Source organism: Cydia splendana, chromosome Z (genome assembly GCF_910591565.1).
Source record: "Cydia splendana chromosome Z, ilCydSple1.2, whole genome shotgun sequence".
Classification (NCBI taxonomy): Eukaryota; Metazoa; Arthropoda; class Insecta; order Lepidoptera; family Tortricidae; genus Cydia; species Cydia splendana.
The window spans coordinates 43,203,972-43,223,082 of record NC_085987.1 but is presented as its reverse complement, the minus strand read 5'-3'; the positions used below and the strand labels follow the sequence as shown (position 1 = coordinate 43,223,082).

Sequence of the window (19,111 nt, the reverse complement as noted above, 5' to 3'; positions counted from 1 at the left end):
GAGTAATGCTGCTGTAGTCGCCACCCGAATGTCACCTTTGTCATATCTTAGAAAGTAATTGAAAACGCGAGCGAAGCGAGCGCGAAAATTGATCGATATAAAAAACGCAATTTGATAGACAGTTTTACATTTTTACTTTTAGTATGGAAATCAGACACATCATTTTATCACGGAAATTGACAGTGCTGCAGCAGTAACGTTGCAACAGAATAATGCTGCTGCAGTCGCCACCCGAATGTCACCTTTATCATATCTTAGAAAGTAATTGATGCGATCCGATAATCGACGATGGCGGAGAAATCCAAAATCCAAACCACCGTATACTATAGGTAATAGTTAGTAATCAATGAAATATGCCGCACGCCTGTTCTTATTTTAATTCTCTGAATGTTAATATTGTGAACTTTTCGGGGGGGGGGGGGGGTTTGAACCCCCAACCCCCTCCCCCTGGCTACGCCCGTGCCTACAGGGTGGAAAAATCGAGTGCCACATGGATGGCAACTACCTTAAATATTGTAAATAGCACATTTTGTGTAAAGGAGACTTTCCTTTGTTTTTAAAAACAATAAATTCTGCATTTAAGGATTTATGAAAAATCGCTTGCCTCAGTTGGGACTCGAACCGGTCAAATGTGTTAGTTTTCAATTTTCATGGCCTTCCGTTATTCTGATTGTATTTGTTATTTAGAGAAAAATGAACCTTATCAGTAACCCTTTCAATCTGCATCATAAAATATGGCACGTTATTTTTTGTCACATTTGACCGGTTCGAGTCCCGACCCGACTGAGGAAAGCGATTTTTCATAAATCCTTAAATGCAGAATTTATTGTTTTTAAAAACAAAGGAAAGTCTCCTATACACAAAATGTGCTATTTACAATATTTAAGGTAGTTGCCATCCATGTGGCACTCGATTTTTCCATTCTGTATACATAATTAGTAGAAAATCCTATTAAGCGAGTTCTTGAAAAAAATCTTGGTCGAGAGATATCAGATCTCGTTTCGATTTAATTCTCGAATTGGAATGCGTTTGTGTGAGCGAACTCGCCCCAAATGATTGTTCTGAAACGATTAAACTTGTCTTAAGAATTCTAGCTTATTATACGTAGATATATAGCTCTAGGTGCATTGTATGCACGAATTGAATTGAATTTGAACGAATCACACTTACACCAAACGAGTTATGTAAAGTATCACTTAAACTGGACTGGTTTCTGATTCAAAGTCAACCCTTCAAATGAATATTCCCATTTAGGTATTGTACCTTTCAAATAGGCGTCTTTGTGCGTTCTTCCTTTTGTCGCAAAGTAGTGTCCTTTTGTTACAAAGCGATGTCGCAGGGTAAGGGATATCAACACGCAACATGTGAACACTTTGTAAACATGACAAAATTAGAATAAAAATTTGGATAGGTACCAAATATGTACACTGTAGGACGTCGGTACTCGATACCCACTCCACATGTTTTTTTATTCGGCGATATTTGTGGAAAGAAATGTGGTTATCCAGGTATTCAGGCAATTTATTGATATCTCCTCGTCTCTTCTAAAAGTAAACAAGCAATATGTACCTTTACCTACCTAATTTGAATAAGTTTGAAAAAAAAAAACAACGCAAGGTTATTGGAAACATCTTATATGAGACTTTTTAGGGTTCCGTACCCAAAGGGTAAAAACGGGACCCTATTACTAAGATTCAGCTGTCCGTCTGTCCGTCCGTCTGTCTATCACCAGGCTGTATCTCATGAACCGTGATAGCTAGGCAGTTAACATTTTCACACATGGTGTATTCTGTTGCCGCTATAACAACAAATACTAAAAACAGAATATAATAAATATTTAAGTGGGGCTCCCATATAATAAACGTGACTTAATGCCGTGTTTTGCGTAATGGTACGGACGGAACCCTTCGTGCGCGAGTCCGACTCGCTCTTGGCCGGTTTTTCATGAATAATAAATTCTCCGTATAAAATTGCCCATCTTCAAAATAATTTATTTTTAAATAATTGCGTACTCCGTACTAATATAATTATCTACCTAACTAGTTAGGTTCAAACCTAATAAACCTTTTGTATTTTACTAGTATTTTTTCTGTGATACCTATAATCAGATCTTTCATTAGTAGAATTGCTGCAGCATTTTACTGTTCGTAAAATACAATTGCATCGTACATTCAGTCCAACTTCATTAGTCCGGATCAAATAAAAAGTAAAATGAGGCATTCAAAAATGAAAAATTCACTTCAAGTGCGAATTAAGATGATTAAAGCCTTAGTTTTTAAAGGTTTCAAGTATCTCCTTTTTCCCTAAAGGAAATACAACCGTGTTTTGTGTAATTAAAGCTTATTTTCAAACATTATTACTTCTTGGATACATATGTGTCGCACATATGTCGAGCCATACGTTGCTGGCTGCACACTATTAAGGCGGTCTTCACATTGAATGCGGATATAGCAGATCCGCATGCCGCTGCGGTATGCGAGCCGGGCATTGTTTTATTAATATCTGAGAGACCGAGCTTTGCTCGGAAAACATACAAAAACTCAAAAATGCGCGTTTTCTCAGATATAAGACCTAGCTAGATCCATCGAAATCATTAGAGCCATTTCCGAGATCCCTGAAATATATATATAAACAAGAATTGCTCGTTTAAAGGTATCTTAGATAGATAGATTAAGTACATATATATGCCGCCTGCACACGGAAGTGGCGAGCGGATCCGGATCAGTATGAAAACCGCGTAAACCGCCTGCTGGTGCGCATCTAATATATATTAAGACTGTCAAACCAGATCTGTCAGTAGAAAAACAACCGGCCAAGTGCGAGTCGGAGTCGCACACGAAGGGTTCCGTACCATTATCTATAAAAACGGTCACCCATCCAAGTACTGACCCCGCCCGACGTTGCTTAACTTCGGTTAAAAATCACGTTTGTTGTATGGGAGCCCCACTTACATCTTTATTTTATTCTGTTTGTTGTTATAGCGGCAACAGAAATACATCATCTGTGAAAATTTCAGCTGTCTAGCTATCACAGATCACGAGATACAGCCTGGTGACAGACGGACGGACGGACGGACGGACGGACTGACAGCGGAGTCTTAGTAATAGGGTCCCGTTTTTACCCTTTGGGTACGGAACCCTAAAAAGGCACCAAATTTTAAAAAGGGTGAGGGTTTGATCTCCCATACAAATTTTGATTTTCACGTCTTTATCTACTCAAAACTACGACAAAATAGTTAAACAGACTATTATAATATCTATTACATACTAGCAGTGCCCGCAGCCGCCGCACCGCACGCGCAGCGATCTGTGTCATGCTTTGCTGCCACCGGCATACTTATTCCCTTTGTTTAACTAAATTTAGCCTGTAACGTAACACCTTCCTTTGCACATCAATCAACTAATAAATAAATAAATAAATATTGGGGACATCTTACACAGATCGACCTAGCCCCAAAACTAAGCATAGCTTGTACTATGGGTACTAGGCGATTATATAAATATACTTATATAGATAAATACATACTTACAAATGTATACATAGAAAACAACCATGACTCAGGAACAAATACCTGTGTTCATCACACAAATAAATGCCCTTACCGGGATTCGAACCCAGGACCATCGGCTTCGCAGGCAGGGTCACTACCCACTAGGCCAGACCGGTCGTCACAACTATTCGATATATTTCTCATGAGCATGTCATGAGCTCATAATTGATATGGTTGTATTTTACCGCTGCTAATCAATTCAATTGTCACTGAAATTAAGGAATTAAATATAGCAATAAATTAGACACCGGGTAATGGGATAAATTTTAATTAAAATAATTTATAATAAACAAATATACGAAGTAAGGCTAAGTTAATAAAGGCGTATATTCATATTTAATACTGCAATTAGATATTTACATTCAAACTGTATCGGGTTATTCACAAATTTACTGCGAACATTATACATAATTATTACGAGTAAATTATGCGTTAGCTACCATTCACGTTGTTATTGTGTTCGCCGTCCATTTTGTCATACTCGTAACAGTCGTAACCCAATCACAACTTGCTTAGCGTATTGGCTCTGTCAAACCATCGTAAGGGGAAAAATTGATATCTAATGAAGTTTTATTTTATTATTCATATTTTCTTTCATAAAACTGGACGGGCCTGATTTAGTTAAATTATGTTTTATCCCTTTCTTACAATAAGTCAAAATGACAGATAAAGACAAACGATTATTAGCTAATTGAGGTTTGTAGCGCGTTTATGAAGAAGGGGGTAAGTATCTCAGATCTCATCATAGCGTTATTGCATTATAACCCGTCCGCGCGTGTGAGCTCAGCACGCAGGCGGTTGTCATTGTAGGTCCAATCCGTCGCACCCGTCCGCGCCTGTAAAGGGGCCCACAGATTACCAGTTCACCGGACGATATCAGCCTGTCCGTTGTTCGGAACTGTCAAATTTTGCTTTTAGCTGACAGGCTGATATCGTCCGGCGAACTGCTAATCTGTGGACCCCTTTTACTATTTTTCGTTAACCCGTTCACCCGCTCCGCTCAACCGCGCCAGCCAGCGGACGCCCTAGAGCGTTTACAAAGAGCACGAGGTCGCCACACTAAAGTGCAAATTCACTGATAACGAAATTATGAATTTAGGTCTTCGGCCCTTTGTAACAAGTAACCGTAGGAGGGCGCTATTACGCCTATTACTAAGCTTGAACGTTTGAATCACCTGTGTGTGCAAGCGTTTGCAATGACACCCATAGTCATTGTCTGTCCCCTTTTTAAGGACGCCATATGCCATATGTCAGTTCGCACGGGCACCTGTCATTCCTTCCTCTTGAATATTAACTGTTATTTGGGATTTTCGAATGATCCACGGAACATGGCGGATCGTGTTCCAGACATTTTTATTTATTATTTGCATTCTGCTGTTTAATGTATAATTTTGATAGGGTATTATGCAGTGAATGGCAAGCGCAATGGGTGCAGTTAATGAAGAATTATTCTGGAAATGCGAATAACTAATTCTTTGGACATCATTCGGCGGTTTGTGGTCTCGGCCGCCATTATGCTTTGTACTGCTGCTCCAGCTATCCTCCAATGCATCGTGAAGGCCTCGACGGATGACTGAATATCGACGACTGTTATATAATCTCTAATATATGTACTTGACATTGGCAAAGTGCCCTGGTAGCAGAGAAGCCATTATTACGAATAAAAAAAAACTGTTATTTGAAGTACATTTTATTATATCACAATTTTAACTAGTGACTCTGTGAGCTGTAGCGGCGCGATATATGAATTATTGGAAGCGATTATAGGAAAAAAAAGCAATAATATATGCAGCTATATTGGCGTAAATGATATTGCAACGAGAGGGGATTTTGATCTTGGTAATTGTTGTTTATGAACCTTATATGGAAATCATTTTTAAATAAACACTGTAAACGTGACAGTGATGTCAAAACATCACGCACCTGTTACAACACGTTTGATGACTTTCTCCATTCAGTTAGACCACTTAACGTAAAGCTGAGAGTATCCGACAAGCTCATGAGCAATGCATGCACACAACATAGGTATTTTACCAATATGCTCTTTCTAGTGTAACTTGATCTGGAGATCAGAGACTACTGTGTGTTGTTGAGGATCACTTTATAGTGGTTATGAGATGCGTTTTGAACAACAACTTTTCGGAAAGACGAGGTGATAAATGACAGGTAATATTGTCGCGGTTGTACAGATGTGAAAAAAGCTTTTCCAAAGTCTTTATAGTCGGACCAAACTAAGTCTGCACGGCTTTTGTAAAGACGAAGTGTGGCGATGTCATATTTCTATGAAAATATGACGTTTATAATGACCCTCCTTCACTTTGTTCTGTTCAAGTCGGTGCACAGTTAACTTAGACGAACTACAGTCACCGAACTAACCAGAGTCAAATATGATATAAATAGTAGTCAAACTTAAGAGCGCTCTTACAAGAAAAGTCGAAATAATGCAAAATTGATGATACTAGTCGACGAAATTCAGGACTTTGCGCTCATTATTAGAAACAATGAGTACTTGTTCCAGTAAAAGCGTCTTCTTATCTTTATAAATATCGTTGTAAATATTAGAAAAAGGACTTATTAAATTAGTAATGATTTTTTTTCTGATGGTCGTTTCCGAAAAACCCCGTGAAGCACTGAATGGCGAGCTCTTATTTGGAAATGTTGAGAATTTTACTCTGCTAAACCTGGCTATTTTGTATTACTAATACCCTGTACTTTAGGCATATCAAACTATATTTTTCCTACATACCTTTGAGAAAGAGAAAATCAAAGTAAAACGAACTCGATTTTCTCTCCGAATCAAGTGTGGATTCCTACGAAAATCTACTTAATATCGAAGTCATTTTCATACTCAAGCAATCTGCAACGTTTGCTTATACTGTTGGTATACATTAGTGTTTATGAAATTCTACTATAATTTTTTGGCAATTTTTTGAAAACTACTCTATATTACCGATGACGCGCGCTGCGCCAGCTCAATGCCGCGGCAGAGCTTGTAGAGGCAGGACGTGTGTCGGTCGGCTCCGCACATTTTCAACGGCGACGACGAGGTTTTTTATCATTGTGTGCGGCGGGCGCCGTGTAAAACGCTATACTGTGTGCGTGTAAACCGCAACGAGAGACTTTGATCCTAGCACTGTTTTTATAGTATTATAATTTATAATGGTACAGTTTAATAAACTACCGGACAGGATTAAAAATATTTGAAACGACCTGACATTCTATATGTATTTATTTGACTCAAGATAGTACTCAGGGTCTGATGATGGAGCCGGAAGGTGGTCACCGGTACCAATCAACCATGCAACTAAACCACTTCGTGTTTTGGCTCGTTTTATTCATCTCAACAAGATCTTTGACACAAGATAGTACTCAGGGTCTGATGATGGAGCCGGAAGGTGGTCACCGGTACCAATCAACCATGCAACTAAACCACTTCGTGTTTGGGCTCGTTTGATTCGGCTCAACAAGATCTTTGACTTAAGATAGTACTCAGGGTCTGATGATGGAGCCGGAAGGTGGTCACCAGTACCAATCAACAATGCAACTAAACCACTTCGTGTTTAGGCTCGTTTTATTCGTCTCAACAAGATCTTTGACTTAAGATAGTACTCAGGGTCTGATGATGGAGCCGGAAGGTGGTCACCGGTACCAATCAACCATGCAACTAAACCACTTCGTGTTTGGGCTCGTTGGATTCGTCTCAACAAGATCTTTGGCACAAGATAATACTCAGGGTCTGATGATGGAGCCGGAAGGTGGTCACCGGTACCAATCAACCATGCAACTAAACCACTTCGTGTTTAGGCTCGTTTGATTCGTCTCAACAAGATCTTTGACACAAGATAGTACTCAGGGTCTGATGATGGAGCCGGCAGGTGGTCACCGGTACCAATCAACCATGCCACTAAACCACTTCGTGTTTAGGCTCGTTTTATTTGTTTCTATAAGATCTTTGACACAAGATAGTACTCAGGGTCTGATGTTGGAGCCGGAAGGTGGTCACCGGTACCAATCAACCATGCAACTAAACCACTTCGTGTTTAGGCTCGTTTGATTCGTCTCAACAAGACCTTGGACACAAGATAGTACTCAGGATCTGATGATGGAGCTGGGAGGTGGCCACGGGTACCAGTCTACCATGTAACTGAACCACTTCGTGTTTGGGCTCGTTTGATTTGTCGCAACAAGATCTTTGACACAAGGTAGTACTGAGGGCCTGATGATGGATCCGGAAGGTGGTGACCGGTACCAATCAACCATGCAACTAAACCACTTCGTGTTTGGCTTCGTTCGATTCGTCGCAACAAGATCTTTGACACAAGTTAGTACTCAGGGTCTGATGATGGAGCTGGACTGTGGCCACGGGTACCAGTCTACCATGTAACTGAACCACTTCGTGTTTGGGCTCGTTTGATTTGTCGCAACAAGATCTTTGACACAAGGTAGTACTGAGGGTATGATGATGGATCCGGAAGGTGGTCACCGGTACCAATCAACCATGCAACTACACCACTTCGTATTTGGCTTCGTTCGATTCGTCGCAACAAGATCTTTGACACAAGTTAGTACTCAGGGTCTGATGATGGAGCTGGACTGTGGCCACGGGTACCAGTCTACCATGTAACTGAACCACTTCGTGTTTGGGCTCGTTTGATTCGTCTCAACTTTTTGAGACTGATACCCGTGGCCACCTTCCAGCTCCATCATCAGACCCTGTGTATCTTCAGTGTCAAAGATCTTGTTGAGACGAATCAAACGAGCCTAATCATGTTACTACATGGTTGATTGGTATCCGTGACCACCTTAATCATCATCAGATCCTCAGTACCAGTTCGTTTTTAAACCCTCGTTGATACAAACTTTACAACCTATAGGTACCAAATGCAATGAGGAAACATGTAAATAAGCGAGTAGGTACCTATAATTTCTTTCGAGTAATATACCTTCATAAGTACGAGTATGGGGCTATTCATAAATTACGTCGTTTCAAATGGGAGGAGTGGGGGGGGGGGGGGTCTGGAGATCGGATGATGGTAACATAACGTAGGAGGAAACAGATTCATCCGAAGCTTGATTTTTGGATGATTTGAGGGGTGGGGGGGGGTCAAAAATCGTCAAAAATAGATGACGTAATTTATGAACAGCCCCTATGTACATTTGCACTGCATTTAGTATTTTCGTACTTACCAAATAACAGTTTTAGAACTTTAAAAGTTAAGTACAGTTAGTGTTGTTATGGTTGATTTCAATATGCTTCGCGAAGGATCAAGAATGTTTAATCCATCATTGTAGTGCGAGTGTGGTAGAAGGGATCGGCATACTGAGCTCGCACGGCCTGCCGCAGCGCGTAAAATACCTAAACCACAGTATAAGAACAGTAGTGAATCTTCATAGAAATGTGCCGCTGCCAGCTTGAATGTGTGCGTGCGCGCCGGGCGCCGTGTACGCACGCGCTGGCACGCACACATTAGCATAATATACGGGGGAATACGGTGGCGGCAGTGTGGGCCGTACCGCGACTGTGATCGCGCGCATTCGAGTACGCTACCCGCCCGCTCGCATTTGTCTGCTCTGACGGTACGCCTTAATTTTTTTGATCATGACTATGAACAGAGGCAATAGTATAAGTAAGGTACTAGATAGAAAAGCTTGATTATATCACTATTGTATACAATACTTTTTCTACGAATCAACAAAAATAATACTTTAAACTAGTATAATCATACAAACAAACCAAACCAAAAGTATACAGCTAAGATACGGGAGCAGCCGCGATACCTTCATAATACTGGTACGCGCCCCGGCCGCCGCGACCCGGCGGGCTGGTCAACGACACCTCGTAACTCATGAGGCCCTGGTACTTGCTCCGCGCTAAATTCAATTTTTAGACAGTTGTTTTCTCGATTTTGGCCACCGTAGCCTATGGAGACTAACAAGCAACACTAAGTGGTTTTCGTAGTCTATGGATGTTGCTATATTAAGGGTGTCACATGCGCGTTTCTGATTTATGAACCAATTGTTTCTACTATACAACCTAAAATAAATAATTAATTTGAGCTATGGTTTGTTTCGTCCTCTTGACCGCGGCGAGCTGTGATCGGTCATTTTCATTATAGTTGACTAAACTGTATCGAAATGAATATTATAGTTGAGTTGGGAGCCCGTACATTAAAAATACCCATTTGCAGTTTGGTATAAGAAATCTTAATTCAAAAATTACAGTCGTACAGTAGAAAAAAAATATAGTGTCTCAATAACGACTTCTCAAACCCGGACTTGTCATTCTTCATAATACCTACTTGCCCATGCTTCCCTAAAACCTTTTTACTATTAAAGTTATACGTAAGGATGAGAATTTACTTTTCTCAAAAATGGACGGCAAAGTCGACTTTGCCGTTTAAAAAATAGGTTGCGAAGCGCGTAGTTTATGGTCAGTCAAAAATTAAAAAGTTAAAAACATTGCAGTCTCGATTTTGGGACTGCAATGTTGCATACAAATTCCATTATTTGTCGAGTTCCAAACTTTTTAAAAGTTGAAATGGCCATATCAAATGAAGGCACAGGCCCATTAAACAGCCAAACAGATGATTAGTACCGCGACTATTTAGCTGTCTCAAATAGGTTGGCGTATTTTCGGCAGAAAAATACACTTCTATTTTTTTATTAAAAAAATAAAAAGGCGGCAAAGCTAATTTTTTCAATTGTTTCTACTTTTTTCTGTGAAAATATATACGTAAGAAAGTTGCTTTTGTAAAATATTTCTATGATATTTATATTTCTTGCACCATTTTTGAGAAAAGCACTATATATGACTCGGCTGGAAGGCTACTTGCTGGCTTCGGATTCAATTAAACGGACTCCCAAGGTCGTCCGTTTAAAACGAATCCTCAGCCTGCAAGTAGCTACTTCCGAGCCTCGACAATAATGTACTATTAACCGCTAACAATAAAGCGTTCCGAACATGCAGAAACCGGAGGAATATTTTTCTGTATCGAATTTATAATTTTTTTAATAACTGCCATTTCCTAATGTTAATATTTAAAAAGCGTTTTATTTATACTTCATTTATGAATTGATAGAACATTTCATTATATTATAATAAATAGAAACGTAGTGCTACTCATAATACGCAAATAATATTTAACTAAAAATAAAAGTGACAACCCTAAGCGCCAACGCAAGAGTAGGCAAATAACTTGCCGAGCGGCCTTAGATTCACTACTGTTCTTAGTGTACTGTGCCTAAACTCGCTCAACGCCGAAATGTAATAGCGCTCTTAAATTTTCATCGTGTAGGTACAGTAAAGTGAAAAAATATGGGTACATATAACTTACTCAAAAACATTTATGGGACATGTTTCTTAATTCGCTGACATAAGAGCTCTGGGATATATTTTTGGGTATGATGTGTGCACACATATTTTTACACTTGACTGTACTACGACGACGCTAACAGACTGTTTGTGCAACCGGTCCTAGGGCCATTTACACAAATCGCAATCGACGGTGTAATCAACGCCACTAAGTAAATAGAAAAGTATGTAACTTCCCATAAAATAAAATTTTGCGTACGTTTTAGCGGCGACAGACGGTTTTGTGCAACCGAGCCGACTCTTACGGCTCGATTCGGGAAATGAATTAGAGATTAACTAGATACGATATAGTAAAGATATGTGAAGTTCCACGGCAAAAGGTACCTTATGGCGGCTGGCGCCGCGATATTTGGGAAATTAATTAGAGATTCACTAGATATGAAATAGTAAAGATATGTGATGTTCCACGGCAAAAGGTACCTTATGGCGGCTGGCGCTTACGTCGCATAGCGCCGCAATAATATTGGAGCGGCGTTAATAATAGCGCAAGGGCCAACCGTCATAAGGTACCTTTACCCGTGGGACGTCACATATCTTTACTATATCGTATCTAAGTAAATCTCTAATTCATTTCCCGAATCGCGTCGTTAGGGTCGGTTGCACCAAATCGTTAGTCACCGTTTTAGCATACACAGGCTGTTCCGAAGCATTTTAATCGTAAATCAGTAAGTTTACGTAACTATATGTCTAGCGATGTTAATATAATTATTATACCTATGTAGTTATGTAGCACCTGTTCTATTCTAATGTGCCATTAGATATACCCTTGGTGCAATTAATATATGAAACCCATTTCATTTAATAACTTGAAGGCCTAACCAACCATTTTGCATGTATTTCATACTTGCTTTCCATTCAGCCTTTAAGGGAACTTTAATATAGAATAAAGAGAATAATTTAAACTAACCTCTCGACATGAATGCATGACTGTAAGCATTCTACAGATCTAGCACTTTAACATAGGGTTGCAACTATAGTAAAAAAAAAAAACATTTATTTACTTGCATTACACGTTCGCCTTTGGATCACCGACTTGCTTATGTGTCAGAATTTCTAATAGTGTGCAAATTGGCTATACTACACGTAACGGAAGGGCTTATCATTGATCCTATAATAATTCCGTTTTTGCCCTTTGAGAGACAGAACTCTAAAACAGTCGTTACATACTTCTCATTCTAATTTTAACAGATAGCTGCATCCCTAGACTCCGACCACGTTAAGTTTGCACTGACTTGGCATATTTGCCAGTGACAATGGCCCATACTTCACGTAAAACTTGACAGGCGACTTAGCGTGGACGGTCTATGTCTCACAATAAGGCCGGAGCCCCACTGCTGCGCACGCTACATCCACGGCCCACGTTTTAATACAAATCGTGGGCAAGCCCACGAAATTTTGTATAGGAACGTGGGTCGTGTACATAGCGTGCGCAGCAGTGGGGCTCCGGCCTAAGTTGGGTGCTGTGTTGCTACATCTGTAGAATATGTAAGAGTGAGCTGAGCAGCTAGAGATGAGCGAGGTAGCGATAGTAGTACTGCAGCAACAGCAGCAACACTCTTAACTGATCCTCGGTGGACCTTATGACTTTGCATTAAGGCTTACTGTCAATTAAAATTGTGGACGAAGGTACAAGGTTAGTTCCTATATTTCCATTGGTACGCAAGAATCCACTCGTGCTCTTATTGGTGTCTTTTCTCGCTCATCAATGGCTGATCCTCACCATAAATGGGTCAAACACATTTTAGAAAAAAGTCACTTCTGTGGACAATACAATAAAAGTTAACGACTCTGGTACGTAGATATCCCGTTTTTCTTATTTGAGTCTCAAGTACTGAAAAAATGTATTCCGCCTGTAAAAGTGCCGCGTAAAAATTAGCTTTAGATTTCCTTAACTTTGCGATGTTTACAGTAAAGACGCGAACGAGTTCGCTAAAAAATGTGTATGACCCAGATTTTTATATTTATCGGTAGGCCCTCTGATTTTACGTTGGTTTGAGGAATGGAGTATTTGGCATGCTAGTTTTTATAAGTTTTTTACAGAGTTATAAGATATGTGAAGATAGAGTTGCTAAAACAAAACTGTGATTTCATAACACGCCGAATTCCTCATATTTACGCATGACATGCACACACATGCACAACCCAAGAGCCGAGCGGTCAATAGCTTAATCCAATAAATGAGTATGTGTGCGAGCAAAATCGGTTTGTCATGAAGTCACAATTTTATTCATAGCGTCCTAAATACCTGGCTACGAATATCTGTTAATTATGTGATGTTTTGGGTAGTTTTGTAATTTTTTGGTGCATGAATATAGAAGTAAAAGTAGAAATTAGGACCTTTTGGAAAATTGGAATGTAAAAATTCATATGTTGTAATAATGATTCGTTGAATGATTGTTGTATCTGTTACATAATTAAAGAAAAATAGCTGAGTAAAGAGAAGTACTAAGACAGCATGAATGTTACAGAGGTCCGGCAAGAGGCGGTGCAGCAGGCGCTAGCAGAGATGCAGAACAGACCCAAGCCCTCGCTGCCCATGCCGTCGAAGCGGACCTCCATGATGGCTAAGAGCCCGGACAGAGAGCGGCACGACCTCTGTAAGTACTTATTTAAATAACATGTTCTGGAGGTGCAGCAGGCGTTGGAAGGTCAATAAGGTTCACGACCCTTTTTTGTGCAAAGAGCGACCTTAGCCCTTACAAGATTGCATAGAGTCGAGAAATTTCGACCGGTATCTCGTGCTCCGGATAGTTAAGTGGTAAATGCTGGTTACCCCGGCCCTAATCGCTGATGTCTTGATATGTTTTTTTCGTATAGGACATTTATTTCAGTTTATTTTCAGATACAAGTCGGTGCTAGCTTTTTGGAATCTGTATCTCTATCAATCTTGTTTTCTTGTAGCATCAAGTTCAGACGAAGACTCGTGCGCCGGCGACACAGACCTCCCCCCGCCCCCCGAGCTGGGGTCACCTCCTGCGCGGCGGCCCGCCGCCCCGCACCCCCGCTCACACCCGCACCCGCTGCCGCAGCCGCCACACCACCGCGAGAGGGAGCGGGAACGGGAGAGGGAGAAGAAACACGTGAGGGAGAGGACGGAGATCGATCTCTCGGAGATGACACATTTGCCTGCTTGTGAGTTTAATTTACTGTCTTATACATCGTACAGTATAGGTATCACTTACAACACTACGGTGCATGGAGTTTTAAAGAGGTCTCAATACGTTCGCCGGACACTTTATGCTACCTTGCGGCTAATAGGTAAGAGGGATTTAAATTCGATTAAATTCGATAATAAGAGGGACATAGAAATAGTACATACTCGTACCGTTCTCTGTCCATCCCAGCAGAAGGTGTCCTGGAAGGGATATATGTAACTCCTTAATGTGTTTGAATTCACCAGCTATTGTTTAAATCATTTAAGTTCTGGTGATCGACCCGGTCCCAGTACATGTCATCTTGAAACTTAAGTCATTGTCAATAGAGGTGACAACAGGGTGTCATCTATTGGGCATTGGCACGTCGAGCACTAGTACCACCACCTTATAGTTTATTCGATTCGGAAACATTGTTTTATTTAAATACCTATCCAAAATTATGTATTCTGTACAGACATCCAACCAGACGTAACACACACATCGGCGGGCGCGCGGCGCGGCGGCGCGCTCGTCGCCGACCGTGTCGGGTGCTACCAATCTGACGACACAGGCACAGGCACCGGAAGGTGGAAGGTACGTCATGGTACAGACTACAAACTTAACACACACATCAGCGGGCGCGTTGTTCGCCATTCGAGTCGGGTGCTACCAATCAGACGATACGGGCACAGGTGCCGGACGGTGGAACGTACGTAATGGTGCAGACTACAAGCGTTACACACTCATCAGCGGGCGCGTTGTTCGCCATCCGAGTCGGGTGCTACCAAACAGACGATACGGGCACAGGTGCCGGACGGTGGAACTTACGTAATGGTGCAGACTACAAGCGTTACACACACATCAGCGAGCGCGCTGTTCGCCAACCGAGTCGGGTGCTACCAAACAGACAATACGGGCACAGGTGCCGGACGGTGGAACGTACGTAATGGTGCAGACTACAAGCGTTACACACACATCAGCGAGCGCGCTGTTCGCCAACCGAGTCGGGTGCTACCAAACAGACGATACGGGCACAGGTGCCGGACGGTGGAACGTACGTAATGGTGCAGACTACAAGCGTTATACACACATCAGCGAGCGCGCTGTTCGCCAACCGAGTCGGGTGCTACCAAACAGACGATACGGGCACAGGTGCCGGACGGTGGAACGTACGTAATGGTGCAGACTACAAGCGTTACACACACATCAGCGGGCGCGTTGTTCGCCATCCGAGTCGGGTGCTACCAAACAGACGATACGGGCACAGGTGCCGGACGGTGGAACGTACGTAATGGTGCAGACTACAAGCGTTACACACACATCAGCGGGCGCGTTGTTCGCCACCCGAGTCGGGTGCTACCAAACAGACGATACGGGCACAGGTGCCGGATGGTGGAACGTACGCCATTGTGCTAAGTTGCTAACTACATATAAATACATGACGCACACGGCGAATATGTCGGGTATCACTAACAAATAGCCGCTAATAATAAGCCTAAGAAAACTTCTGATAAGAGGAGGTATGAACTTACATACTATGCTATTCATACGAATCCGTAATCAGATAATGACTTGTAAATATTTATTTATTGGTCTTTATTTTCTGGTACAATAATCAAAAATTCCCTCACCAGGTGTCAGCCAAGATCCAGCAACTGCTCAACACACTAAAGCGGCCCAAACGCCGACCTTTACCCGAATTCTATGAGGATGACGACATCGAGCTCGAGATCGCGGCCAACCCCAAGGACCCCAACGCGCCCAAACCCGAGGGTGGCACCATGACCCCAGCGGTGGGCGAGCAGCTGGTTGTCCCCGCCGGGCTCCCCAGGAACCTGGAGGCGGCGCTGCAGAGATACGGCACGGCATCGTTTAAAGCCAATGTGGCTACGGTGTTAGACCCTAATGGGAAATTGAGTAACTCGCTTACTTATGGTGAGTTCTAGTGGACTAAGAATAAAAATTATAACACATAGTTTAGTTAGACAATAGATTCAGTTAGGTAACGCGGTGCACATGTCTAAAAGTTGCTCCATGCTAAAAATTAACTTGGCCCAAAATCCAACAAAAAGCAATCCCGTTTTAAAGTGAGATATCTAAGCTAAGGTGTTTCACAAAATACAGCTAGTAAATGTAGTAATCTTGATGACATGTTAACCAGATGTTGACATTAGTAATTAAAGTTTGAGCATGAATTTGACAAACCGGTTTATTACAGGCAAACTACTAAGCCGCTCGCTCAAAATCGCGTTCGCGCTGCTCAACAAATCCTTCACGTCGAAGGCGAGCAGTGGCGGCCCGCTAACCGGCGACACATCCATCAAGCCCGGCGACCGCGTCGCCCTGGTGTACCCCAACAACGATCCGATCAACTTCATGTGCGCGTTCTACGGGTGTCTGCAAGCTGGTGTGGTGCCTGTGCCAATAGAGGTGCCGTTGACGAGGCGGGACGCGGGGCTACAGCAAGTCGGGTTCCTGCTCGGCTCGTGTGGGATACAGTACGCGCTCACGTCCGACGCGTGCCTCAAAGGTATGTGTTCTACATATAACAACGACGCGATCATCTTCATGTGCGCGTTCTACGGGTGTCTTCAGACTGGTGTGATGCCTGTGCCCATTGAGGTGCCGCTCACGAGGCGAGATGCGGGGCTACAGCAAGTTGGGTTCCTGCTCGGCTCTTGTATGTATGACTTCCTGACACTTATCAAGCTTGGAGAAAGATAGGAGAGTATCTTACTTAACGCAAAATGAGGCATCATTCAGCATCTGATGCCTCAGTGTGAGCCGGAAACGATGAGCCTAATGTAGGTATTCGTAAGAGTTCTTATTAGATATAAATCTGTCAAAAACCATAAAAAAGGCATAACTGGATTAATGAAATGGTAAAACGCAAGACAAACAAGAAGGCAATTTACTTACCCCGTAAAGAGCTGTTGAACTTTCCGTATAAGCAAGATTTTAACGAACGACAGATCTAGAGACTTAAGGGACCATTACCAGTCCGCCGGACGATATCGGCCTGTCAGTTGTTCGGAACTGTCAAAATTTTGTTCTAACTGACAGGCCGAGCCCCTTTAAAGAATGGAACATATTTAATTATAAAGGATAATTAATATGGCACTGACAGTTTTATTATACTTCAGTGCGTAGTATACCTATAACATTACAAATAGTTTGTTGTAACAAAATGTTGTCTTGATTAACGATATCTATACCACATCGTTGCCAAACGAAAGAAAACTAACTATACTCGATCGATACGGAAGTAATATATAAAATGGAACTTCCGTTATTTGGATACTCTAATAGATCATTACGCTATATTGAAATCTAGGTTGAAAGCGTTATAAATATAGTAACGGAATATGGAACGTTACCGCCGACGTGTAAAATTGGATTTGTGATCTTTTTATTGGTTACAAAAGAGAACATGGAGAAACGATGGTGAAATGTAATTACAAAAAGGCGAACGCGTGTAACACAGAGGGGCGAAAATTGTCGACAAAAAATTGGGTTTAACTTTTTAACGCTTCTCCTGGACTCGGTATTCATCTGGTTGCATTTTCTTTTGTTTTATTATAAACTAGCGACCCACCCCTTCGCGCGGGTTAGCAAATTATACACCTAAACCTTCCTCAAGAATCACTCTATTGATAGGTGAAAACCGCATGAAAATCCGTTCAGTAGTTTTTGAGTTTATCGAGAACAAACATACAAACACACAAACAGACAGACGCGGCGGGGAACTTTGATTATAAGTTCTAATTTTTAAAAAACATTTTTGCAAAAAAAAAATCTAGGCACTTCTAAATGCAGTTTCTATTGAGTTATTGTTAGCAACACTTCAATTAAAAATGTGACTTCTCTACATTCAAAATGCATAATAAAATGAAAAAAGTGCGGTGAGAACGCGATGGAGGATTGAAATTGAAAAGCGGTCGGTCGAACGGGCCATTTAGGAATTCATGTGGAAATTCAAGTGCCCAACTCCTGTCCTATTGAGCTCTTTCTCGTTCTTAAAAAGTTAGCCTCGCACTCATTTATTGGTAAAACATGAAATGTTAAAATTAATATTTAAATATAATATAGGGATTTATATCTCTATTGCTAGGAAATAATTAAAACTTGCTCACTGTTGGAAATTAATCACTAATGTCTACATGCCCTAGTTGGGTTCTATAAAAATATAATACTTATAGGTATAAATATGTATATACAGGGTGATCAATCCAAATGGGTCAGTAGGGAGAAGTCAGAAACTATGAGAGTTAGCGATATCTATTCTTAGGAACCATGGCTTCGATTTTAGATTTAATAATAATGACATTCACACTTTTTTTTTAACTTTCATACATAACCGGGAATCGAACCTGGTCGAAGTCTCTGTAAACAATGTTAGGTATGTATAAAAACTGCAAGTTTTTTCGTTGTTATTGTTGATGGTGCGAATCATAAGTCACAAGGAACACATTTTTAATATTGTAAGTAATTGAAAGAAAAACCCAACAATGAGATACATAATTATTTTATTTCAGTAAATGTTCAAAATTGTAGCCATTTTCCTGGATGCAAAGATTAATCCTTTTGGGTAAAAGTTAATAAGCATTCCGTTTTCAAATTTTAAATAAATTGGCACGCCCGCTGAACGAAAGGGTTCTAATTTTAAATAAACGATATATGATAAATAATGATCACCGATGCGTATTAATGACAACATTTTGCAAATTATTTAAATTGTGAGCATTTCAGTCTAATGTTTACACAAGATTTCATAGCAAAATTTAGTCCTTATACTTTCAGGATCAATTATACAAACAAATACTACAAGCGATTACATAAAGAATATTGACCAGATTCGAGTCCCGGTTATGTATGAGAGTTAAAAAAAAAGTGTGAAAGTCATTATTATTAAATCTAAAATCGAAGCCATGGTTCCTAAGAACAGATATCGCTATCTCTCATAGTTTCTGACTTCTCCTTACTGACCCATTTAGATTGATCACCCTGTATATCTATACATCTTATAAAACAAAATCCCCCGCCGCTCTATGTTTG

The 19,111-nt window shown here is 41.0% G+C and overlaps 1 protein-coding gene across 5 annotated transcripts in view; it reads left to right on the top strand.

The window, feature by feature from the left end:
* The window catches only part of LOC134804037 (disco-interacting protein 2), a 136,569-nt gene that overhangs the window by 94,960 nt on the left and 22,498 nt on the right, over positions 1-19,111 (top strand). For 3 of the 5 annotated variants that reach the window (XM_063776911.1, XM_063776910.1, XM_063776909.1), the window contains 5 exons: positions 13,391-13,519; positions 13,824-14,054; positions 14,532-14,650; positions 15,691-15,991; positions 16,275-16,586. In XM_063776911.1, the coding sequence (XP_063632981.1) occupies positions 13,391-13,519; positions 13,824-14,054; positions 14,532-14,650; positions 15,691-15,991; positions 16,275-16,586 (1,092 nt within the window). Of the gene's footprint in view, positions 1-13,390; positions 13,520-13,823; positions 14,055-14,531; positions 14,651-14,717; positions 14,766-15,319; positions 15,341-15,690; positions 15,992-16,274; positions 16,587-19,111 lie in introns of those variants that run through there. The other 2 variants (XM_063776912.1, XM_063776914.1) reach the window with 2 other exon arrangements.